General features: G+C 44.4%; 1 protein-coding gene across 3 annotated transcripts; it reads right to left on the bottom strand.

Annotated features, from left to right (window-relative positions):
* Positions 1-205: 205 nt before the first annotated feature.
* Positions 206-21,639, bottom strand: LOC117557430 (WD repeat-containing protein 91-like). Of its 3 annotated transcripts, none has more exons than XR_004570712.1 (5): positions 18,961-21,639; positions 18,733-18,843; positions 18,519-18,626; positions 1,192-1,266; positions 206-518 (listed from the first exon to the last, which is right to left on the bottom strand). XR_004570712.1 is itself a non-coding variant. In XM_034233263.1 (5 exons), the coding sequence occupies exons 2-5, from the start codon at positions 18,766-18,768 to the stop codon at positions 435-437; spliced, it is 327 nt and encodes a 108-aa protein (XP_034089154.1). In that variant the 5' UTR covers positions 18,769-18,843; positions 19,219-21,639; the 3' UTR covers positions 206-434. The 3 variants fall into 3 exon arrangements, 2 of the variants coding, with proteins under 2 accessions (XP_034089154.1, XP_034089155.1); XM_034233263.1 differs by having other exon boundaries at positions 18,519-18,650; positions 19,219-21,639; XM_034233264.1 differs by having other exon boundaries at positions 19,219-21,639.
* Between the last annotated feature and the right edge of the window lie 14 nt (positions 21,640-21,653).

Genomic DNA, 21,653 nt, shown 5'->3' with positions numbered 1-21,653 from the left:
TGGATAGTTGTTTACATTATTACGGTAGTTGGTTTCTGTTTTAGCAACGTTTTGTTTATGAGTGTTTGATCCGTGAAGTTCCAATCCTTCAATATAACTATCTGCTGCAACGACCCCTCAGCCCCCGGAATGATTTCATCTTTATTCTCCTAACATAACAGCTTTAATATCGTAATTATCCTTATAATAAAACATTGCTCCTACATGTAACATAATAATGAAGTTGAACTGTGAACTGTCCTCACTGCATGTTCCATTAAATGCCATCATCTTTTTTGTAGCAGTGCTTTTTTCTTCCGAGTCGTGCCTTGGCTCCTGACGAAGTCTCTAATATTTTGCAAAGAGCGACCAGCCAGAATAGGATGCTCTGCAGCTTTGCACTGTCTGCATTCTATCATCGTGGCCACTTTCCCCTTGGTGTGCATTAAAGTGTCTCAAAACTGCTGCCACCTCTTTTGGAGACCACTTCTGTTTTTGCATCCTCCTGGGATTCCTCTCCACAGCATTTTCAAGAGACTCTACAAACAGAAAAAGAGATCAGTCAATGGTAACCACGTCAACACGTATTTTATTTAAGATGTATTATGTTACTTACTAAAACTATAACTACAAATGGGTTTGGGATGAAGCCATCGAACTGTCTTTCCGGCTTTCCTTCTTCCAATTTATGATATTTTGCTGGTTCAAATGCTAATACTTGCTCTTTGCCATATTTAAACATCTGTAAGTCTAACTGTGCAGAGCTTGCAGGAATGATTCTTCAACCGGTTACGTTTTTTTGTTTTACTTAAGCAGCTTAAAGTTATTATTTGACATAAAAATAGTACTTACAGGATCAAGTTTTCTGAGACTTGTATTTCGTCCTCACAATGTTTTTAAATGACTTAACAGGAAAAAGACGCATGTAACAATATAGTTTCAGGAAACTATATTCTGTTAAGTTTTGGTCATGATAAAGAGTCAGTCATCATTGTAAAATTAACCCCGTCGAGATGCAGGACTAAGACGCATGATAGGAACTAATTTCTCAATCATTAATGCTTTTGCTGTAAGCACTATCCATCAAGTCTGAGCAAACCAGAAGCACACAGTCCTCATGGAGAAGATGACATTACATTTTGTGTCAAGCTATTTATAAAACAAGTCTTAATGTAGTGAAATGGACAACATATAAAAGTCTTAATAACTCACCTGTGTAATGTCATCATAGTGGGACTCAGATGTCATGGCAGCATCTTCATGCAGAGTCTCTGCCTCAGTGGAAATCTTGTGGATGAAGAAGGACCAAGTTGAATCACTAGACATCCAGAGTAGTACACAAATGCTTTACTGGCTCTTGTTGTGAGTTAACAACACAATCAGGTAGAAAGATACTGATTATAGTATTTAATATCTAAAGAGTATGATCATTCAGTTTAACATTAAGAAGAAAAACAGCATTGACACACAGTCCTCTTAGTGTCTAAAGCGGTCCAGTAGAGTGATACACAGGACCTGTGTATCAAACCTCACAATTCAAATCCAGTCTTCATGGTTTATAACTGGAAATAAATATGTAACTAATACCAACATTAGCCGCGTTCACACCAAGTACTTTGCCGTACTTAGTGCCGGCACTTAGTACAGATCGCGTTCACACCGGAATAAGTTCCCTGAGGGAAGATTACGCAAATGAGCCGCTGACGTCACTTCTTCTTCTTCTGCTTTGGGTTTACTGGCAGGCCGCAAACAACTTCACGGCGTATACTGCCACCCGAAGTCCCCGGCCGGAAGTCCTCTGAGTTGGGGAAGGCTTCAGTAGAAGCTGCTGGGACCCGTTTCAAGTGGGTGTGTGAGTGAAGAAAAAATAATTGAAAAAAAACTTTTTTTGAAGGCCGGGATTTCTAATGCTGCGCGCGCAGTCACCGTTTGCTGCGTCCTGGGTAGGAAGCGTCTTGTCATGACAACGCCCAATGTCATGATAACGCGCAGCCTTAGTTATCAGTATTTACCGCTCATTCATTCAAATTGTAAACATGGCGAAACGCAGGTATGATTCTGAATATATTAAGTATGGATTTTCATGAGTTCTTTCAAAGACGACTCACAGAGCTGAGGACATCGCAACAGTGTTAGAAACAAGAGCAGGCCCTCCGTGCATCTTACCTCGTAGCTCAGCGTATTGCAAAGAGCAAAAAGCCCCACACCATTGCAGAGGACCTTATTTTACCTGCCGCCATCGGCATGGTCAGAGAGCTGCTGGATCAATCTGCGGCGGATAAACTGAAAACCATACCACTGTCAAACGATACAATCAGTAGGCGGATTGAAGACATGTCCGATGACATTCAACAACAGACCACAGCTCGCATCAAGGCAAGTGCTCACTATGCATTACAGGTGGACGAGTCCACAGACATCGCGAGCCATGCTATTTTACTTGTTTATGTGAGGCATGTGTGGGAAGGGGACTTACAGGAGCAATTTCTACTACAACTGCGGAGGACATCTTTAGTTCTGTGGACTTGTACTTGGGTTCGGTGGGCCTAAACTGGGATCTGTGTGTCGGAATCACAACTGATGGCGCTGCCTCCATGACTGGAAAACATTCAGGGGTGGTGAAGATAATACTATAAAAAGCCCCTAATGCGACTTGGCAACACTGTTTTTTGCATCGAGAGGCTTTAGCAGCAAAGGACATGGTGCCAGTGCTTCATGAAACATTGAAGGATGTCGTCAAAGCGGTGAACCACATTAGACGCAGCGCAAAGAGCAGCCGGTGCTTTCAAAAGCTGTGCCAAGACCTGGGCAGTGAGCACATACAGGTACTGTATCATGCAGAAGTTTGCTGGCTTTCGAGGGGAAAGGTACTCTCACGCTTCTACGAGCTTAGAACAGAAATTGCAGCCTTCTTTGCGCAGAACAGATCGCCTCTTGCTCACATGTTTAGTGATGATGTATGACTCGCACGAGTAGCTTACCTTGCTGATGTGTTTGAACATTTAAACACATTAAATGTTTCAATGCAAGGGAGGGGACACAATGTGTTCGAACAATCGGAGAAAATTGAGGCGTTCAAAAAAAAGATCGCCTTGTGGGCAAATCATGTTTCCAGGGAGAGGCTGGACATGTTTCCAAATGCGTGTCATGAGGCAAAGGAACTGGACACTGCAGGCAAAAATGCCCTGAATGAAACTATCAGGGCACATCTAAGCAAACTGCAGGATCGGTTCAACGATTACTTCCCTGAGAAACACGGGGATGATGACTGGGTACGGGATCCTTTCGGAGTCGAGATGGAAAGCGTCACGTTGCCGAGCAACAAAGAAAGTCAGCTGGTGGAGCTGTCATGTGATCGGTCGCTGAAAAAAAAATTCACTGAGGTAACCCTGCCCCAGTTCTGGTGCAGTGCTGTGATTACTGAGTATGCATCCCTCGCCACAAATGCAATCAAAATCATCCTGCCATTCAGCACTACCTATCTCTGTGAAAGTGGCTTCTCAGCTCTGGTCCAGCTGAAGACAAAGCAGAGGAACAAATTGAACATTGAGCATGACCTCAGAGTTGCTTTGTCTACCATCACCCCAGACTTTGAGACCCTTGTCAGGAACAAAAAGCATCCCCAGCTGTCCCACTAGTTCCCCCCAAACTAAGCTGTGTTACAGTAAGTTCAGTAAATGCTGACACTAAATATATGTCACAATACAATGTTGTTCAGAATGTTTCCCAGATAAGCTCTTCTACAGTTCAATGTTGGTTCTTGAAACTTTAATAACATTATCCTTTTACACTTGTTTAAAAAGCATGCCTGTATATGTACTTTTTACTATTATTCGTTATAATCTCTCTGTCTGTGCTGTTATTTATTATTTATCATCATAACTATTTGTTTATGGGATATTTGCACTCTTTATTTTGTTGTTTATTTCTTGACTGTAAGTACTGTTACTGTTTTAATTGTATTTATTTTGTATTCTAAATCTGGTTTGAATGTATATTTTTTGTTTGTTGGGGGGGATAATAATACAACATACACACAGTTCTGTATTCTTCTCATGCCTTCTCAAAAGCATGCCTGTTATTGAATATAAGTCTGTGTTTTTATGTAATACAACACAAGTGTGCCTTTTTATTTATTACATACATACAATTTTGACTCTAAAAACTTGATGACCATCACCAATTTAAACTTGTTTAAAAAGCATACTGTAGTTCTGGGATATAATCTCCCTTGCAATGTTGAAGATGTGGTTGTGTTCCCATGGACTACATTTATTGAACATTTATTCACTGTTCTTCACTTTTATATGAATATTAATATTGTATATTACTGCACTACTTTTTGTGAATGAAATTTGTGTGGTTGAAAATGGTGGGTCGCGACTCATTGACGAAGGAAAAAGTGGGTCCCGAGGCCAAACCAGTTGAGAACCACTGATGTAGACCATTCGGCCACACTAGACGACAGAATACGGCACTAAACGACTACGATAACGATAACGGGTCCCAAGGTGGATAGAACGGCATACGCAACGCTCTGGGGGGTCCAACGGCTCCGTGTGTTGTAGGAGCAAACACAGTAGTGGGGGCTTAAAGCCCACCTCCGCTCCGCGCCGTCCGTTTGATGAGCCTGGTCTGGTTTAATAAAATAAGTTCAAAACACCGGCATAAAAGTTATAATAATAATCTGATTTTAATGGTAAAAAACACAATACGAAATACAGAGTGCCCTGTAACAGAGCACTCCGGGCTCCCCGCTCTACTGCCGTGCGATACAGATATCGGGACCAGCCAGTCAGAAACAGGGGGCATTTTGCATGAAGAAACAACAGTATAAACAGCTAAAGAGGTTTATCGAGCAATTGCACAGCTAGCTGATAATAAAGCATGCGGCTCTGACCGAGGGGGGGACACTCAGTCCCTGATGGGGGACTGCTCCTCTGCTCGCCGGGGGACCTGAGTGGGGGTGTCGAGGGGACGGCTGTGGGCCCCGATGTTCCTTGGGCCTGTGGAGAAGCGACTCCTCTGTACGGAGCCAACCTGTCTCTGTGGAGCACAACTTTTCTCCCATTTGGTGGCAGCTGCACCCTGTAGACCACTTCCCCCACCCTCTCCAGTACTCTGCAGGGGCCAACCCACTGACTGTCCAGTTTTGGGCACCGGCCTTTCTTCCGAATGAAGAATAGCTCAGCTTTACAGTGGGGTTCCTGATAAGAAAATCAGTATGGAGGTTGATCATGGAGTCTGTCAGGATCATTCTCTGCTGCTTGATCTTGTTCCTGGTGATTGTGTCAGTCTTATCAGTTGTCACACGTGCAGAAGAAATCCTGAACAGTCTGTGTGATACCTTGTAGGAATGTTGGCTTTTTTGTTGGCTGTTCCTTTCCTCTCATTAGCTTGTAAGTTAGCCCAAACTGCTGGATTTGGTAAAGAAGACGGTACTTTTTTAGGATCTTGCCTGATGACACACTTAGTGCTGGTTTCTGGCGCCGTGGCCCAGGAGGTTGTTTGTTTTTCTTCAGCTCTCTTCTGATGATGTTGTGGAATAGAAGAGCTTTTTTGATCTTTGGATTCCTTATGTTGCTTCCTGATAGCATCTTCTTTGTTTCTGTCCCTGGAGAGTCCAGTGGTGTTTTAACTGTAGCCTTTTTTGTGCGCAATATTGTTTTTCTCAATTTGTTTCGTTGCTTTGTTACATTCTTAAGCTTCTCTTTCAACATTTTTATTTCTCTTGAATGTCTTTTTCGTGTTTTACTTCTTTCCTTTATTTCCCTTTCCTGTCTGCGAGACTCTCTGGCATTGTATTCTAGAATATCTTGATCTTGCGCACTATCTGGGGGGGTGTCTGCCTCCTACACTGCACCTTCGCAGGACCTTTTCTGTCTGGACCTTTTCTGTGCCTCTCTCCAATACTTTCTCAGATTCCTCTGTGCCCTGTCTCCCATCTTGTCTATCTGTATTACTTTGTTGTCTTAAACTCTCCTCTTCCACCTCTGTCTGTCCTCTACGGAGCCCTGCAGGGTTGATAGAGAGAAAAATAAATAAAACGTGGCCACGTTTTACTTTCTCGTTCGCACGAGATACCTTCTCGTGCGAACGCTTTAGTAACTCGTGCGCACGCTTTAGTAACTCGTGCGCACGAGTTACTAAAGCGTGCGCACGAGTTACTAAAGCGTGCGCACGAGTTAATAAAGCGTGCGCACGAGTTACTAAAGCGTGCGCACGAGTTAATAAAGCATGCGCACGAGTTAATATAGCGTGGCCTTGTTTTGTGTGTGTGTGTGTGTGTGTGTGTGTGTGTGTGTGTGTGTGTGTGTGTGGGCAGTTGTTTATGATAGTATCGTTCGTTCTGGTGCACTGCGGCAGGACTATAGCACTTGGGAATACACTTAACTATGGAGAACCAGATTTGTGTAAATTACTGTTCGTGGTAATTTGAAAACAAATGCCGGTGGTGTCGGACACACACGAACACGCACACAGAGAGCGGAGCTGAACACACACACACACACACATCATGCGCCCCGGTGACAGGACATCTCCTTAATAAAACGAGGGGGAATACTCTGGTAGTTCGATGTGTGTAGAGGTGTGTGTGGTTGAACGTAGCAGCCTCGATCTCTATTCAGCGGTTCTAATGAAGGGAAACGCAGTGAAGTAAACAGTAAAAGGCACAGCTCTTTGCAGCTGGTGCTGCTCTTCTCAGATTCTGCTGAGTTACACGTTACTGCCTCCAGTGCCCTGTACGACGAAGCCAGTTCAACAGACCCTGGACCTGGATATGTTTGAGTTACCCGGCTTAACTGACCCTAACAAACGCGATGTCGATAAGCGGTCCTACGAAGCTGGTTATCAACTCAGTAAATCAACCAGGGTTTCTCTGTCCGGCTGAGAGTGCGTTCACGTGGAAGGGACGGGGTTAGCAACATTTGACCAATCACAAACATGGAGACGCGTGCTGACAGCGCAGCGTCATACTTCATGAATGAATAGTAAATAGCAAATCCTGCTTCGTAGTACAGGCCACTGGTGCCGCAGAGATTTCATAAAGTGAAGGAGGTTTTCCTTCTATAAAACAGCTGTGGGCAGCAGATACTGTGAGTCACGGACAGGAATCCCTCAATTTAAATAAAACGAGGCCACGCTTTATTAACTCGTGCGAACGAGAAAGTAAAACGTGGCCACGTTTTATTTATTTTTCTCTCAATGAACCCTCCAGGGCTCCGTAGTTCTCTACTTGCATGGCATATTTCTTCTCTGGGTCACTGTTTAATTTTTCTCTTCTCTTTCGTTGGTACTCTCTATTTCTTCTCCTTCGCTCTTCAACTGACAAATTCTCTCTAGCCATGTTTTCCTTTAATACAAAAGACATGAAAAATGTATTTGAATATTATTATGGAATCAGATGTCCTTTACTTAACATGACTGATTGATTGATTGATTTATTGATTGATTGATGTAAAATCTTAAAGGTGCAGTGTGTGTTCCTACAACCAGATGTTGAAAACATACACTGGCTTGTGCAGACAAAATCAATGTCCAGTGGAAGTAGTGGGAGATAAGACACAGTCATTACAACATTCTATTCCTTTACTATGTTCGAAAATAGTATAATATTGGCACATTAAGCGGTTATTGGTGGATTTGTCAACTCCGTCAGCTTACATGTCAACTCCGTCAAACATAAAACCTGACGGAGTTGACGAAATGGCATGTTTTTTCCCTCTGCAGAAAAAAACACTGCAGCTAGCTCACTAGTTTTTTGGCTATTGCTAGCTGTCTCCATAATCTCAATAAAATACTTTCATTGAATCCAATATGGTTTATTAAAAGGTATCATAACAGAGAGATGGTGTTGGTGTTGGTGTTGGTGCTCCAGCTGTGACCATAGGAACATTTACATTGTTAATCCAAAATATAAAAACATGTCAAACATACCAGACAGTGTGTGGTATTGATGTATTCACCACAGCCAGGGGAATGAAAAGGGACCCTCAGGGATATAGCTGACCATGCTATTGCCTGATTTAATGAGGTTTATGACAAAATCTGACGCAGTTGACGGAAACAGAGGACACAACTTTGATAGGCAGATTTCTACGGAAAATATTTTTAGATGTTCATGGCATGCATTGTTGTATACATTCATAACCCTTATGTTTGATTTGATATAAATGTTTTCACAATTGTAGAGGTTTTTAAAGATTTTGGGGGCTGGTGAATATTGTGACCTCTTGCTGAGGACAAGAGAAATAACATGGGCCGTCTAATCACTGGTCATACATTTAAACAAATATCCCTCAAAAAAGTAATTATCTATAATAAAACAGAACATCAGTATTCACAATTCCTTTAGATCTAACTTTGTGAGTATGTCAATCATTATTCATTTATTTATTTTTGATATAAATAAGACTTGTCTATGTGGGACATGTTTTGTCCCTACTCTCAAGAATCAGTGAGCTTATATTATCTTAAATTAAATCGATCGTTTTTACAATTCTTGATCACGGCAGCTACCTGACGTTGTAATCACACGTTACTACAGCTTAAGCACTCACAACTCTCCTTCTCTTAGCGACTGTAACTCCACAGTTGCTTACACTTCTTTCGGTTTTGCTAACGGTAGCTACTTTAGCTTGATAGTTAGCCATGGCTACTTCCCCCACCCTCGAGTGCTATTTCCTGCTCTATCTGTCTCATGTTTGGTTACTTCCCTACCTCCTTTACTGGTACCGATAGCCCTGCGTGTGTTAAATGTAGTATAGTTGTTAGGTTGGAGGCGGGAATCATAGCCATAGAAGCCCGGCTCCGCATCTTAGAAAGTAACTCAGCTACATTAAAACCCATGTTAGCCGGTACAGACCGGCAAGAGGTAGCTTGTACTAGCCGTCCCCCGGCAACTCCCGAGCAGCAGGGAGACTGGGGGACTGTTCAGAAGGGGCATAAAGCGAGACACGCAGGTCCCCACCAACCCGTTCACGTATCTAACAGATATTCCCCACTCAGCGAGACACCCGCTGAGAAGCCAACTCTGGTTATTGGTAGCTCTATTATGAGACACGTGAATTTAGAGACCGAAGCCTCCACAGTCACATACATTCCGGGGGCCAGAGCAGGCGACGTTGAGGCGCATCTTAAACTGCTGGCTAAAAATAAACGTAAATACAGTAGGATTGTTATTCACGTCGGTGGTAATGATGTTCGTTTACGCCAATCAGAATGCACCAAACTTAATGTGGAGTCGGTGTGTAGTTATGCTAAAACAATGTCGGACACCGTAATCTTCTCTGGTCCCCTCCCCAATCTGATCAATGATGACATGTATAGCCGGCGCATGTCATCATTTCAGCGCTGGTTGTCTTGGTGGTGCTCAGCAAACAATGCGGGCTTCGTAAATAATTGGACAGCCTTTGTGGACTTAATCCATGACAAAGTGGAGTTGAGACCAGGAGGAGGAGTCGCAGTTTTATATGTTTCTCTGCGCTCTCTCCAATAAAATACCCAATATTAGCGGTGTGTGTGTCTGCCCAAGGACAATTTAAGGTAAAACCTAATAGAGGTGTCACACATAATAACCTAATAAAAGTAAATGTAACAACTACTACAGTGCAACAAAACAGGAAGATTACATGTGGACTCTTAAACATAAGATCTTTAGCATCTAAAGCAATATTGGTAAATGATTTAATATCAGATTATAATATTGATATATGCTGTCTCACTGAAACTTGGTTGAGACATGAAGAATATGTCAGCATAAATGAGGCCACTCCACCCAGCCATATCAATACTCATATTGCCCGAGGCACGGGCCGAGGAGGTGGAGTTGCAGCAATCTTTGACTCAAGTTTACTTATCAATACTAAACCAAAATTAAATTATACCTCCTTTGAAAGTCTTGTTTTTAGTCTTACGCATCCGACCTGGAAAAATTTGCAGCCAATCTTATTTGTTACAGTGTACCGTGCACCAGGTCCTTATTCAGAATTATTTTCAGAATTCTCTGAGTTTTTATCAACTTTGGTTCTTAAAACAGATAAAGTAATTATCGTATGTGACTTTAATATTCATGTTGACGATGATAAAAATAGCCTTACTGTTGCATTTAACTCTATATTAGATTATGTTGGTTTCTGTCAGAGTGTAAATAAACCAATCCACTGCTATAATCACACTCTCGACCTTGTTCTGACTTATGGTATTGAAATTGAGCAACTATTAGTCGAACCCAAGCGGCAAACTCTAGGGAACAGCCGGGACGCCAATATGGAAGTGCCACACATTGCAGTTCATACATGGGCCGCTAGGGACTGACTGCAGAAAGGAGCAATTTCCATAGACCCCCATGTTAAAATGCCCAACTTTACAGCAGAAAAAAACATGTTTCTACCCATGGATGCAATAAATATTATTATCGATATAGTTAGCCTCTTAAGCCCCAAGCCTGTTTTTCAGGTTTCATAAAATGTATTTTATCAAAGCAAGGTCACATCTGTGAGTTGGATGTAGAAGTGTCAGAATCAATAAAGATGTTTCAGTGTCAGAGTAAATCCAGATGGAACATAGTCAAAAAGTGTAAATTCTTGTCTCCGCCCAAATAAAACCCATTACTTATAGTGAAAACCACCCTTGAATGATGGGTTAGTAGCCTAAAAGCTTTAGGAATCCAAAGTATAACATATAATAAGTACCCTGTATCAAGATTGAGGCAAAACAAGTGAGAATTGACCTTTTTAGAGAGATTTAGCAAAAACAAGTCCAAGCGGACTAAGCTTTGGGCACATTTGGTTCCATCAGTGTCATTTAACCTTTTTCAGGTACCAGACTGTAAAAATCATTGTATAACATTTAATTATCACTATAGGTATTTATTCCATAAAAAAAATAATTGTAAAAAAAATAAAATAATTAAGTGGGTGTGTGTGTGGTGTGTGTGTGTGTGTGTGTGTGTGTGTGTGGTGTGTGTGGTGTGTGTGTGGGTGAAGTGTGTGGGAAGTTCCCTCTTTGCATGAGATGCATGTTACTTGCACAATAAAAATGAGGAAACTTAGGAAACATTTGACTCCAACTGGAGCAGATTTATTTAAAAAAATTAGCAACACACTATACAACAAGCATTTTTTGGGTAAAACAAAAAAACTTTATACAAACCCTGAATGTTACAGTATTACTCCAGTAAGTCATGCCATGCCCTGTAACAGTTATTTTTGGTAGTGAAGCACAGAGGGACCTGACACTTCCTGCAGTACACAGGTGTCTTTACCCTTCAGTTGCCAGCATCAGAGCACCTCCTGCAGTACCTCCTGACCTTGGTGGCATCTTCCCCATAATACTCGGGCATCCAGAAGCCATATCCTCATCGCCTTCCTCACTGTGAAAATAAATGTGGAAAAAACAAATAGATTAATTCTCTGGCTTGTACTTTCAAAAATGTAACTCAAATCAGAAATAATTTCTCTACAACAACAGCAGAACATCAATTTTGAGTGTGTGAAATAACATTATATCACTCAAAATGTATACCGTGTAAATTATGTGAGACGGGGTTCATATAATCTGTTCAATATTTAATAATATTCCGTCTGTCATATATTTATATATGTATATTGTGTATATACATATTATGTATGCATATATATATATATATATATATATTAGTGCTGTCAAAATTATCGTGTTAACGGCGGTAATTAATTTTTTGAATTAATTGCGTTAAAATATTTAACGCATTTAACGCATGTGCAGAATGGCCCGCCCCATACGTGCCACCAGTGGCAGCGCCAGGGTATGGCTGGGGTAGGCTACACCCATACCAAGAAATGGCTTAGCCCCACCATGAAAAATGATGTTAAAGGAAGCAAAATAAAGTCTGCCAACTCGCGCGGAGTAAATTGCACAGACAGCCGTTAGTAAGATTGATTTCAGTAGCCACGGTTTTGAAAACGTTTGTCACGTAGTGATCGTCTTCTCAATAGAACATCTTTGATAACGGCGTGGTGTTGTTGCAGGAAGTCCCGACGGAGAATACTTTTGCTGTAGTGCAGTACTCAAGTTGTAAAAAAGGGAGACCTACCAGCATAAAGATAATTATTATACTCCTAAAACAACATGCATGTTATGGATGTTCAGATACTCCTTTCAATGCTCTTGACCAAGTCACCTCAGAATTAGAGTAGAATAACATTTAGGGTCAAATGCAGAGGACAATTAGGGCAAAAATATTTTTTTCACTTTAATTTAAAGGGGGGGAGGGAATACAAAAATGTGGTTATAATGAAGTATATGGTACAAATCTTGTAGGTTAATAGTCCCTCATTTATTATTCAGATGGATCAACTGATCATACTGTAGCGACCCTGTATAGGATGCTGAGGGTGTCACTCAGGCATCCCCCGTCTCTCTCCCAATCATAGAGCTGCACAGTGATGCTGGTTGAGGTGCGGGCCTGTGGTTGGGGGAGCAGACGGTGGGAAGGGCGGGAAGTTGTGACGTAGACACTGTTATATATATGGGTATGTGTAGGAGTTAGTGTGAGTGTGAGGTTGAACCCACAAGCTGTTCCTGAACCTGTGATCATCTGTAAAGAAGAAGAGTTATTAAAGCCTAATAACTAGCAGCCTGTTTCCGACTCACCTTGTGAACGCTACATTGGTGTCAGAAGTGACTTTTCGAACAGAGGACGTCTATCCTGACGGGAGTCCGTAACTGCGCCACGGAGCTAGCCGGGAAGCTAGCGGAGATGGAAAAGTTCAGCAAGATGGGAGTGAAGCAGGAAAGTAGTGATGGAGAGGAAGATGGAGCATGCGGGTGGTCGAAGGACATGAGTGGAGAGTTCATGAGTGCACGGGAGGCGAGAGAGCGCCTGAGAGAGTCGGCGGTGAAGATGGCTAGAGACGCGGGAATGTCGCCGTCTTCAGCGGCATTTCGCGCCATTTCCAAGCTGGATGTAAACAACAATGGCGGCGCCCAGCAACCAGTAGCAGCCGCCGCGTCCGTGAAAACACCCAAATACTCAGGTAAGGCAGACTGGGAGGCTTTCCATGCCCAATTTGAACTACTTGCACATGCCGGGGAGTGGTCAATAGAGACTAAAGCACTACAGCTAGCTTTGTGCCTCACAGACGAGGCTCTTTCATGTCTGCTACTACTTAGCCCTGAGGACCGACTCAGCTATGAAGCGTTCGCGGGGGCTTTGAAGAGGCGGTTTGGACAGTGTTTCCCGCCAGAGCTGCTCCGGAACGAGTTGAGTAACCGCTGTAGGGAGTTTGGAGAGACGCTGCGTGCGTTGGCTAACGACGTGGAGAGCCTGACGCGGCGGGCGTATGCACACATGCCACCCGGAGTGCAGAGTGAGCTGGCACGTGATCAATTCATCAGGGCTCTTTGCCCTGCAGACTTGAGGGTCGAGGTACAGCTGCAGCATCCACAGTCCTTGCAGGCGGCCTTGGAGATGGCTGTGGAGAGAGAGAAGGTGTGGAGTGGAGCTGCTAGGCTGTGAGGAGGAGCTGCAGGGAGGAGGAGAAGCCTGCATGGGTTACCGAGATGACTGAAATGATAAGGGCTGTTTCTCTGCAGCCAACACGCAGACCAAGTACCAGGGTCTGCTGGGGGTGTGGTCAGCCAGGACATTTAGCCAGAGACTGCCCCAAGGCACACCGGACCCAGGGAAACGATGGGGGGCCCGCATAAAGGAGAAGATGCGGAACCAAGCCCAAAGACTCCCCAACCAAACCACAGCTTTATTATCACCAACTCAGACATCCGAGCAAGGAGCCCGACAGCACAGCCGGGGGAGCCAGACTCTACGGCTTCCTGAAGAAGATGACAGCACATGCGTGGAGCCTGTCGTCGCGGTGGGCCGTGCTGGTGGTGGGGATTCCTGCTATGTCCCTGTCGATGTGGAAGGGGTGCCCTGCACTGCACTGGTGGACACAGGCTCTCCAGTAACCCTGGTGAGAGCAGATGTGTTGCCCAGTGGGACTATGTTAGAGCCGACAGCGGTGCGTCTACGCACAGTCACAGGAGAGCTGGCGCCTATGAAAGGAAGAGGCATGCTGACTGTGTCGGTGGGGGGAGTTGAAGTGCAGCACCCCGTGTGGATAGTGGATGTACAGGACCCGTGTATTCTGGGTTTGGACTTTTTAATAGGCGTCTGGCTGCCTACAGAAAGTTTGTACGGGGTTTTGCTTGCACTGCCGCACCCCTGTTCCAGCTGCTGCAGAAGGACAGGGATTTCCTGTGGTCTGAGCAATGTCAAGCAGCGTTTGACAGCCTTCGGCGTGCCTTGAGTGAATCCCCGGTTCTCACCCCAGCCAACCCCAGGTTGCCGTTCACCCTGGACACAGACGCTAGCGGCGTTGGTGTAGGCGGAGTGCTCTCCCAGACTACACCAGAGGGGGAGCGGGTGGTGGCATACTTCAGCCGGGCGTTCAACAAAGCAGAGCGACGATACTGCGTCACCCGCAGGGAACTTTTGGCAGTGGTGCTGGGCATCAGACACTTTAAGTACTACCTGTGTGGGCAGGCGTTCACAGTGAGGACTGATCACTCTGCATTACAGTGGCTCATGACGTTCAAAGAGCCAGAAGGGCAGGTCGCCAGGTGGCTAGAAGAGCTCCAAGCTTTCGACTTCAGGGTGGAGCACCGGGCTGGGGTGCGCCACACAAATGCAGACGCTCTCTCCCGCCGCCTATGTGCCGCCGGCGGATGCCACTATACTGCGAGAAGAGATAGACTCGTGAAAAGGAGCTGCTGGAGGAGGACATCGTCTGTGCGGCAGCGCGGCAAGTGGAAGAGGTTATCTGCCGGGAGCTCCAGACAGTGGACGTGGCAGAGTGGAAGCAACAGCAAGAGCTGGACGCCGTTCTACAGCCTGTACTGCAGTGGGTTGAGTCGCAGCATCGGCCACCGTGGGAGGAAGTGGCAGTGCTCTCCAAAGCAACCAAGGGGCTGTGGTCTCAGTTTGAGACTCTACATCTGTGTCAGGGCGTACTACAGCGGGCGTGGAAAGGGGCCAGCAACGGGGGAGAAGAGGTGGCAGGTGGTGGTCCCAAGGGGTCTGCAAGAGGTCGTACTCAAGGCCATGCATGGAACGGCAGGCTCTGGGCACTTTGGCGTCACTAAGACTCTCCGGCGCCTTCGACAGGGCTGCTACTGGGGGCCGTGCCGGAGGGATGTCGAAGACTTCTGTCACCGCTGTGATCCGTGTATGGCTCGGAAGGGCCCCCCTGGTCGTTCCCATGCTCCGCTGCAACAGTTTCCCGTGGGGGCCCCGATGGAGAGAGTAGCGGTTGATGTGGTGGGGCCTCTACCTTTGTCAAACAGGGGTAACCGCTACGTTCTCACGGCCATAGACTATTTCACAAAATGGCCAGAGGCGTATGCTCTCCCTGATCAAGAAGCAGAGACAGTCGCAGATGCCTTGGTGGCCGGCATGTTCAGCCGGTTCGGAGTGCCGGAGACCCTGCACAGTGACCAGGGGAGACATTTTGAGTCCCGGGTGTTCGCCTCCATGTGCTCACAACTGGGCATGCACAAAACACGCACCTCCCCCTTGCGATCTCAGAGCGACGGACTAGTCGAGAGATTCCATCGCACCATGGGACAGCAGCTGGCCATCCTCACGTCTCAGCATCAGCGCAACTGGGACGAGCATCTGCCCCTTGTGCTCATGGCATGTCGTTCTGCAGTCCAGGAGTCCTCAGCCTGTTCTCCTGCCCTCCTCATGTTGGGGAGAGAGCTTCGAATCCCTGCTGTTTTGGCGTTTGGTCGGCCACCAGATTCCCTGGACACTCCTCCAGGGCCTGAGTACGCCAGGAGACTTCAGGACCGCCATGATTCCGCTCATCCCTTTGCCCGCGATCAGCAGAAAAGTGCTGGGGTGAGACAAAAGCGGAACTATGACACCAGGACAAGAGGGCAGCATTTCCGGGCCGGGGAGCTGGTTTGGGTCTACAGCCCACAACGGAAGAAAGGCCGGTGCCCAAAACTGGACAGTCAGTGGGTTGGCCCCTGCAGAGTACTGGAGAGGGTGGGGGAAGTGGTCTACAGGGTACAGCTGCCACCAAAGGGGAGAAAAGTTGTGCTCCACAGAGACAGGTTGGCTCCGTACAGAGGAGTCGCTTCTCCACAGGCCCAAGGAACATCGGGGCCCACAGCCGTCCCCTCGACACCCCCACTCAGGTCCCCCGGCGAGCAGAGGAGCAGTCCCCCATCAGGGACTGAGTGTCCCCCCATTTTTTCGTCGCCTGGGCCAGAACCGGCAACCCCTGTCCTCCTGACCCCACTCCCCCTGCCGAGAAGGCAGTCACGACCCCCGGGTCATTTCAGAGACTTTGTTTGGTAGTAAAGTTATAGTGACACCCCTCGGTTCCTGTAGAGGGCAAGAATGCGCCCTGGTCTCACTGGAAGGGATGGTAGTCCACCCAGACCTTCCTAGTCAAAGTACAGTGTGTAGTTATAGTGTTGGTGCTGGGTTTTATTTGTTCCTCATGGGCGAGGAATTTTGTAGTGGGGGGGTAGTGTAGTTGGGCCTGTGGTTGGGGGAGCAGACGGGGGAGGGCGGGAAGTTGTGACGTAGACACTGTTATATATATGGGTATGTGTAGGAGTTAGTGTTAGTGTGAGGTTGAACCCACAAGGTGTTCCTGAACCTGTGATCATCTGTAAAGAAGAAGAGTTATTAAAGCCTAATAACTAGCAGCCTGTTTCCGACTCCCTTTGTGATCGTTACAATACTAATAATAAAGTCAAAATAGTTTTTAGAATATTGAATTATAGTGTATTTTTTCAAAAAAGCAGTTACTGGTATACGATCAAAACTGGTATCTAAAGGGTTACATTTGTATCGTAATTAATTAAATTATTATTAAATTATTAAATTATTCATGAAAATGTGTAGGAACAAATTGAAATTGTTTACGAAATATGAAAATATATTAAATATATATATATATATTAAAATATTATACAGATAATACAAAATAGGACCAATGTTGTCAATGGCTGCCTACTCCACTCTCCCCCATCTCATAGAAGTTTCCAAAGATTTTCATAATCATGCTTTTTGGTCTCAATTTTTCTGGCTCTTGCTTTCGGATTGTTAGCTAAGCAATGGCTTTGAACCCAAGTCTTGACATATACCTCTGGTCTGAACTTGTTCAGTGGAGGGCCAACACACTTGATGAAAAGCAAGGCTGACATGCTTTTTACCTCTAGGGAGCTTCTAGTTGTGGTTAAAATGTTCATCTGACTAAGACTAAACCCACGTTCACACTCAGCTGTGGAGATGACCAAAGTGTTCACTGCTTGAAGGAGGGGTTTCAGCTCTTCTGGTGCTGGTTGTATCATTTCATCAACAGTTTTGAGTCTGACCAGCTAGCTAACACGAGAGAAAAACGTAGCTAAACTCCAAACTAAGTTGTTATTGCTGCTTATGTCCATAGATTCCACCTTTAGTGACTAAAGTAATAAGTAATGACTAAGATTACTGACTCTTGACTTACCTGAAATGTTATTTTTAAATATGAAGTCCCTCAGATCGCGTTGTCCTCCTGGTTGCTTGGCCATTGTGATGATCGTTACCTGCGCTTCTGGCATCGATCAAACAGGCGCATCACGGCACTCTGGCGCGCTCTAGGGAACTCGCATAGTATAGCGTCAGTGACTTGGTAAAAATGTCATTGCGTGTGTGCGTGCTCACTCGCCCACAGTATTTTACTCAAAATGCGCACAATTAATGTTGAAATAGCAGTAATACCAGTGCCACGTTCATTGATAAAATTACATAAGGGATGGAAAGGGGGGATGGCAGTTTTAGAAGGGGGATGATTTTGACCGTTTTTATTTCAGGGGGGATGCCATCCCCCCTCATCCCCCCTCATCCCCTCTCAACTCGAGTACTGAGTACAGGGGTGCACATAACTGGTAGACAGGTTATGTGCGTAATCTGAAATGCGTACCGTCACTTGTGTCACGAAGCGCATTTGCGTACCGACGTACTTGTGAAGCTTTTCCAGAAGGCGGTTAGATCACCGGACGACAGAGTCGGTCTCCGTGTGCACAGACAGGGCTGCTGTTAACGTCGGTCTGTACAACGGAATTGTGCCAAAACTGCGCCAACCGGCTGCGGAGGGAGACTCCCCCCCCCTTCACTGGAGAATAACGTTCACACTCTGTGGTCAGGAAGTACTCCACTAGCCCCCCCCCTCTGTCGACTTTCCTGAAGTACTCCCCCGTTGATAGAAATCAACACGTAATGAATTAAGACCCCACGGTTTGATGATTGATAGGTGTGTGGGCTGTCTTTCATTTTGACACGCAGAAAAATGTTATAATAAACATACTATATCCGCCTTCTTTCATTTATCTTTCCATTCCCACAACAATATACATAAAGAAATGGCATATTTTGGACATAGTTCGAATGGTGATTAATCATGATTAATTAATTTTTAAGCTGTGATTAATCTGATTAAAATTTGTAATCGTTTGACAGCCTTACAATAAATATATGAAGCTGTAGGGTGATGGCTGACCTGTTTGTATCCGCTGTAACCTGACAGGATGAAGGGCCCCGTGGCATCCTGAGCTAACGCCTGCTCCGACTGCTTTACCCCACATCGGTGGATGTTCCACTGGATGAACTGAAAACACATGTTCACTGTGTGCTATAGCAAACATGCTCTGATACATTGAGACATGTCTTTTAAAGTGACTTTAAGAAATACTAGACACCAAGTTAACCTGTACCTTGCCATCTTCTCCGATGCTGAAGACTATTTTCATCGTAGCTGAACTCCACACTGTACACTTCTCCGTCGTGAGCTCTCCAGCTCATCGCACTCTCATACCGCTGCATATCTACAGCAAGGAATCCAGAGACATTTTCTATATTGCCCGATCAATATTCACACATTTAAGAAGTCTATGAGATTCAAACGTTACAGAAAGTACCCAAAAAAGTAGAACTATGTTTACATCAATTGCTCCTTGATCACCACGAGGGAGGGTGCAGGGCCTTGCAGTAAAAACAGCTAGTAATAGTGGTCAAACAGGAAATAATTTCAACTGTCCAGCTCTCCCCAGAGGCCAACTGTGCTGTGTAAAGTACTGACCTGCTTCACAAAGATATAACACACAGGACTGATTTAAACTTTTGAAATGGTTGTAAAAAGTGTAAAAAATAAGAAATGATCATGGTTTTTAATGATAGTCAGACAATTGAGTCCGACTGACCAAACAGGCGGATGACTCCGTCAGCGGCTCCGGTCACCAGCAGGTTCCCGTTGTGGTTAAAGGCGGTGCAGTTCACGGCTACTGGGTCAGGTTCTAAAGAGAATTGGAGCTGAGGGACAGAAAGATTATACTCAGGCGTGGGCACTGTGCAGTATTCTGGTTTAAATATAATCATCAGGATACAAAAATAAAAATGTCCAATACAGTTAAAAAAAATACATTATCAGATTACTGTTCCATTTATACAAAAAATGCATTAATAACTAGCAGGATAAGAATGTATCATATTTTAACGAACAATTTATTATGAAGCACATGTGCACATTGAAAGAAGTAACATGAAACGAGAAACCAAGATATTTATCTTGGTTTTCATTGTTCTGTTGTTATACAAATAATTATCTTATTGATATGTATTTTGTCTTGTATTTTCTTGCATTGGATTGATATTAAATAAATCAAAAAGCAATGGGTAGTTATCAGGTTACATTACTGTTATATTGTATTTAGGGATGCATCAATGCTACATTTCTTGGCCGATGCCGATGTTAATTAAAACTATTTGGCCGATGCCAATGTTTTATGTTTTTTGAATAATTTTTTCGCGCAAAATGGTTTCAGTTTCAAAGGCTGAGCAAGTTCGTTATTATAACATAGTACGCTGTTTAGAAAGTACGCAGCGGATCACCTGCAGCTCTGCCCGCTGTGAGGGGACCGGTGAGCGGAGCAAAACACACCTTTAGAGTTAGACCTATCACACTTAGCTATTTTATCTACCTCTGAATCTACCTAAACTAGTTATAAATATATTTATTCTTTACTGTCGGATCACTCATTAGTGGATCAGCGAGCTGCATGAGACGGATACGGATGGGCTGTCAGGAGAGGGGGAGAGGAACACTTTTTGCAAACCGCAAATCGTGGATCTCTGAGTGAAACTGAAATAGTCCCACAGTGCCGACATGTTGTTTTTTGTTTTCTTTAGTTAATGTTTTTTTTTAATATAAACGATCTACCGGTGCCGCAGATGTTATGACGGAACGTGAACAAAAATAACAAAAGCATCAGCGGCTGCCATCTGTGAATGTCACCTCATTTGCCGATGTGCCGATAGCAGTAAATAGGGCAAACATCAAGTTTTAGGTTTTTCTTTGTCCTCACGTTCACTTCTCTCAAGCTCTTTCATTATGGGTTGTTGGAGGATGTCAGCTCTAGTGTTGGACGGTGCACCATTACTCGAAAGGTGCCTCCCTGCAGCCGTTGTCAGCTGCTCTAAGAGACTGTGTTTGTTGTTTGAGATGATGCTGCTATTTTAGTTAATAAGGATTCTTGTGTTAAACTTTCCTGTCGGCTCCCAGACCATAGTCGAGGAAAACAGGGGATGACGCTCTGCAGTCTTCCAGGGCCGAAGCAACAAACTTTGGGTTAAATAACCCACATTTCAATAAGGCAGACAGGCGAGCTCTTCTTTGGCAGGCCGTTGCATTTATTGAGGTCTTTGTTACAGATCTAACTTTGAAGACACTCAACAGACCTATTTTGCTGCTGCTTCGTTCGCTTCAAAACACATACCACCTCACTCGCTCGCTCTACCATGCACACACACAAATGCACGCGCCACACCCATCTCTCTCCCTTAAAGGGAAAGCGATCTGACTCTGTATGGCCCTAATATCATAACACTTGTAATTGTACCTTAAATGCCATTGCTTATTCTTCTTTAAACTCCTCCTCCTCCTCCTCCTCCCCCTCTTGCTGTGCAACAGTATTCCACTATTGTTCTTCAAATCTTTATTCTTCAACTTCAAAAAACATAGGAAACCCTCTCTTACGTTGAAAAAAAGAAGAAAATTAAGCAAAAAAATGAAACAAAATGCCTCTTGAGGGCATGAAGTGACAAAGGCTTTCAACATGTCTCCATCATTGTAAATTCAGCCTCATCTTTCATCACAGCCGCACACCTTTAGTTAATCTGCCAATAAAGCCACATTATTCACCCAAAAGTACACAAAAAGCACACTGAGACGCTCCTCGCGGTACTGACATGCTGCACGCATTGACATTTTACCGATAGCTGCTATGGTTATTCAACAAAAGTTAGAAATGTAAGAGGTTTATCTCTCATTCAGATTAATGGAAAGATCACTGCACATCTCCATGGAAACCTTTGATCTCTGGGCACACAGGTGTTATGATTAGGTGCTCAGCACAGACAAAAAACCCGACAAACAGACTGGAGTTTAATAGACTGTCTCAGCCTATACTGTCTGATGGAAACTCCAAACACACTTCAACATCTTCCACATATTTTATACATTATTGGTGACACATGGTTTTAGTTAAAAAGTTTGCAGTTAAAATATTCTGCTGCTTTTCCAAGCCTTTTTACTTTCCAAATATTCCTGCTTCTTCACTTTCTTCTTACACATTACATT

This window comes from Gymnodraco acuticeps, unplaced genomic scaffold, assembly GCF_902827175.1.
Source record: "Gymnodraco acuticeps unplaced genomic scaffold, fGymAcu1.1, whole genome shotgun sequence".
NCBI classification, from domain to species: domain Eukaryota; kingdom Metazoa; phylum Chordata; class Actinopteri; order Perciformes; family Bathydraconidae; genus Gymnodraco; species Gymnodraco acuticeps.
This window is presented reverse-complemented; position numbering and strand designations above follow the sequence as displayed.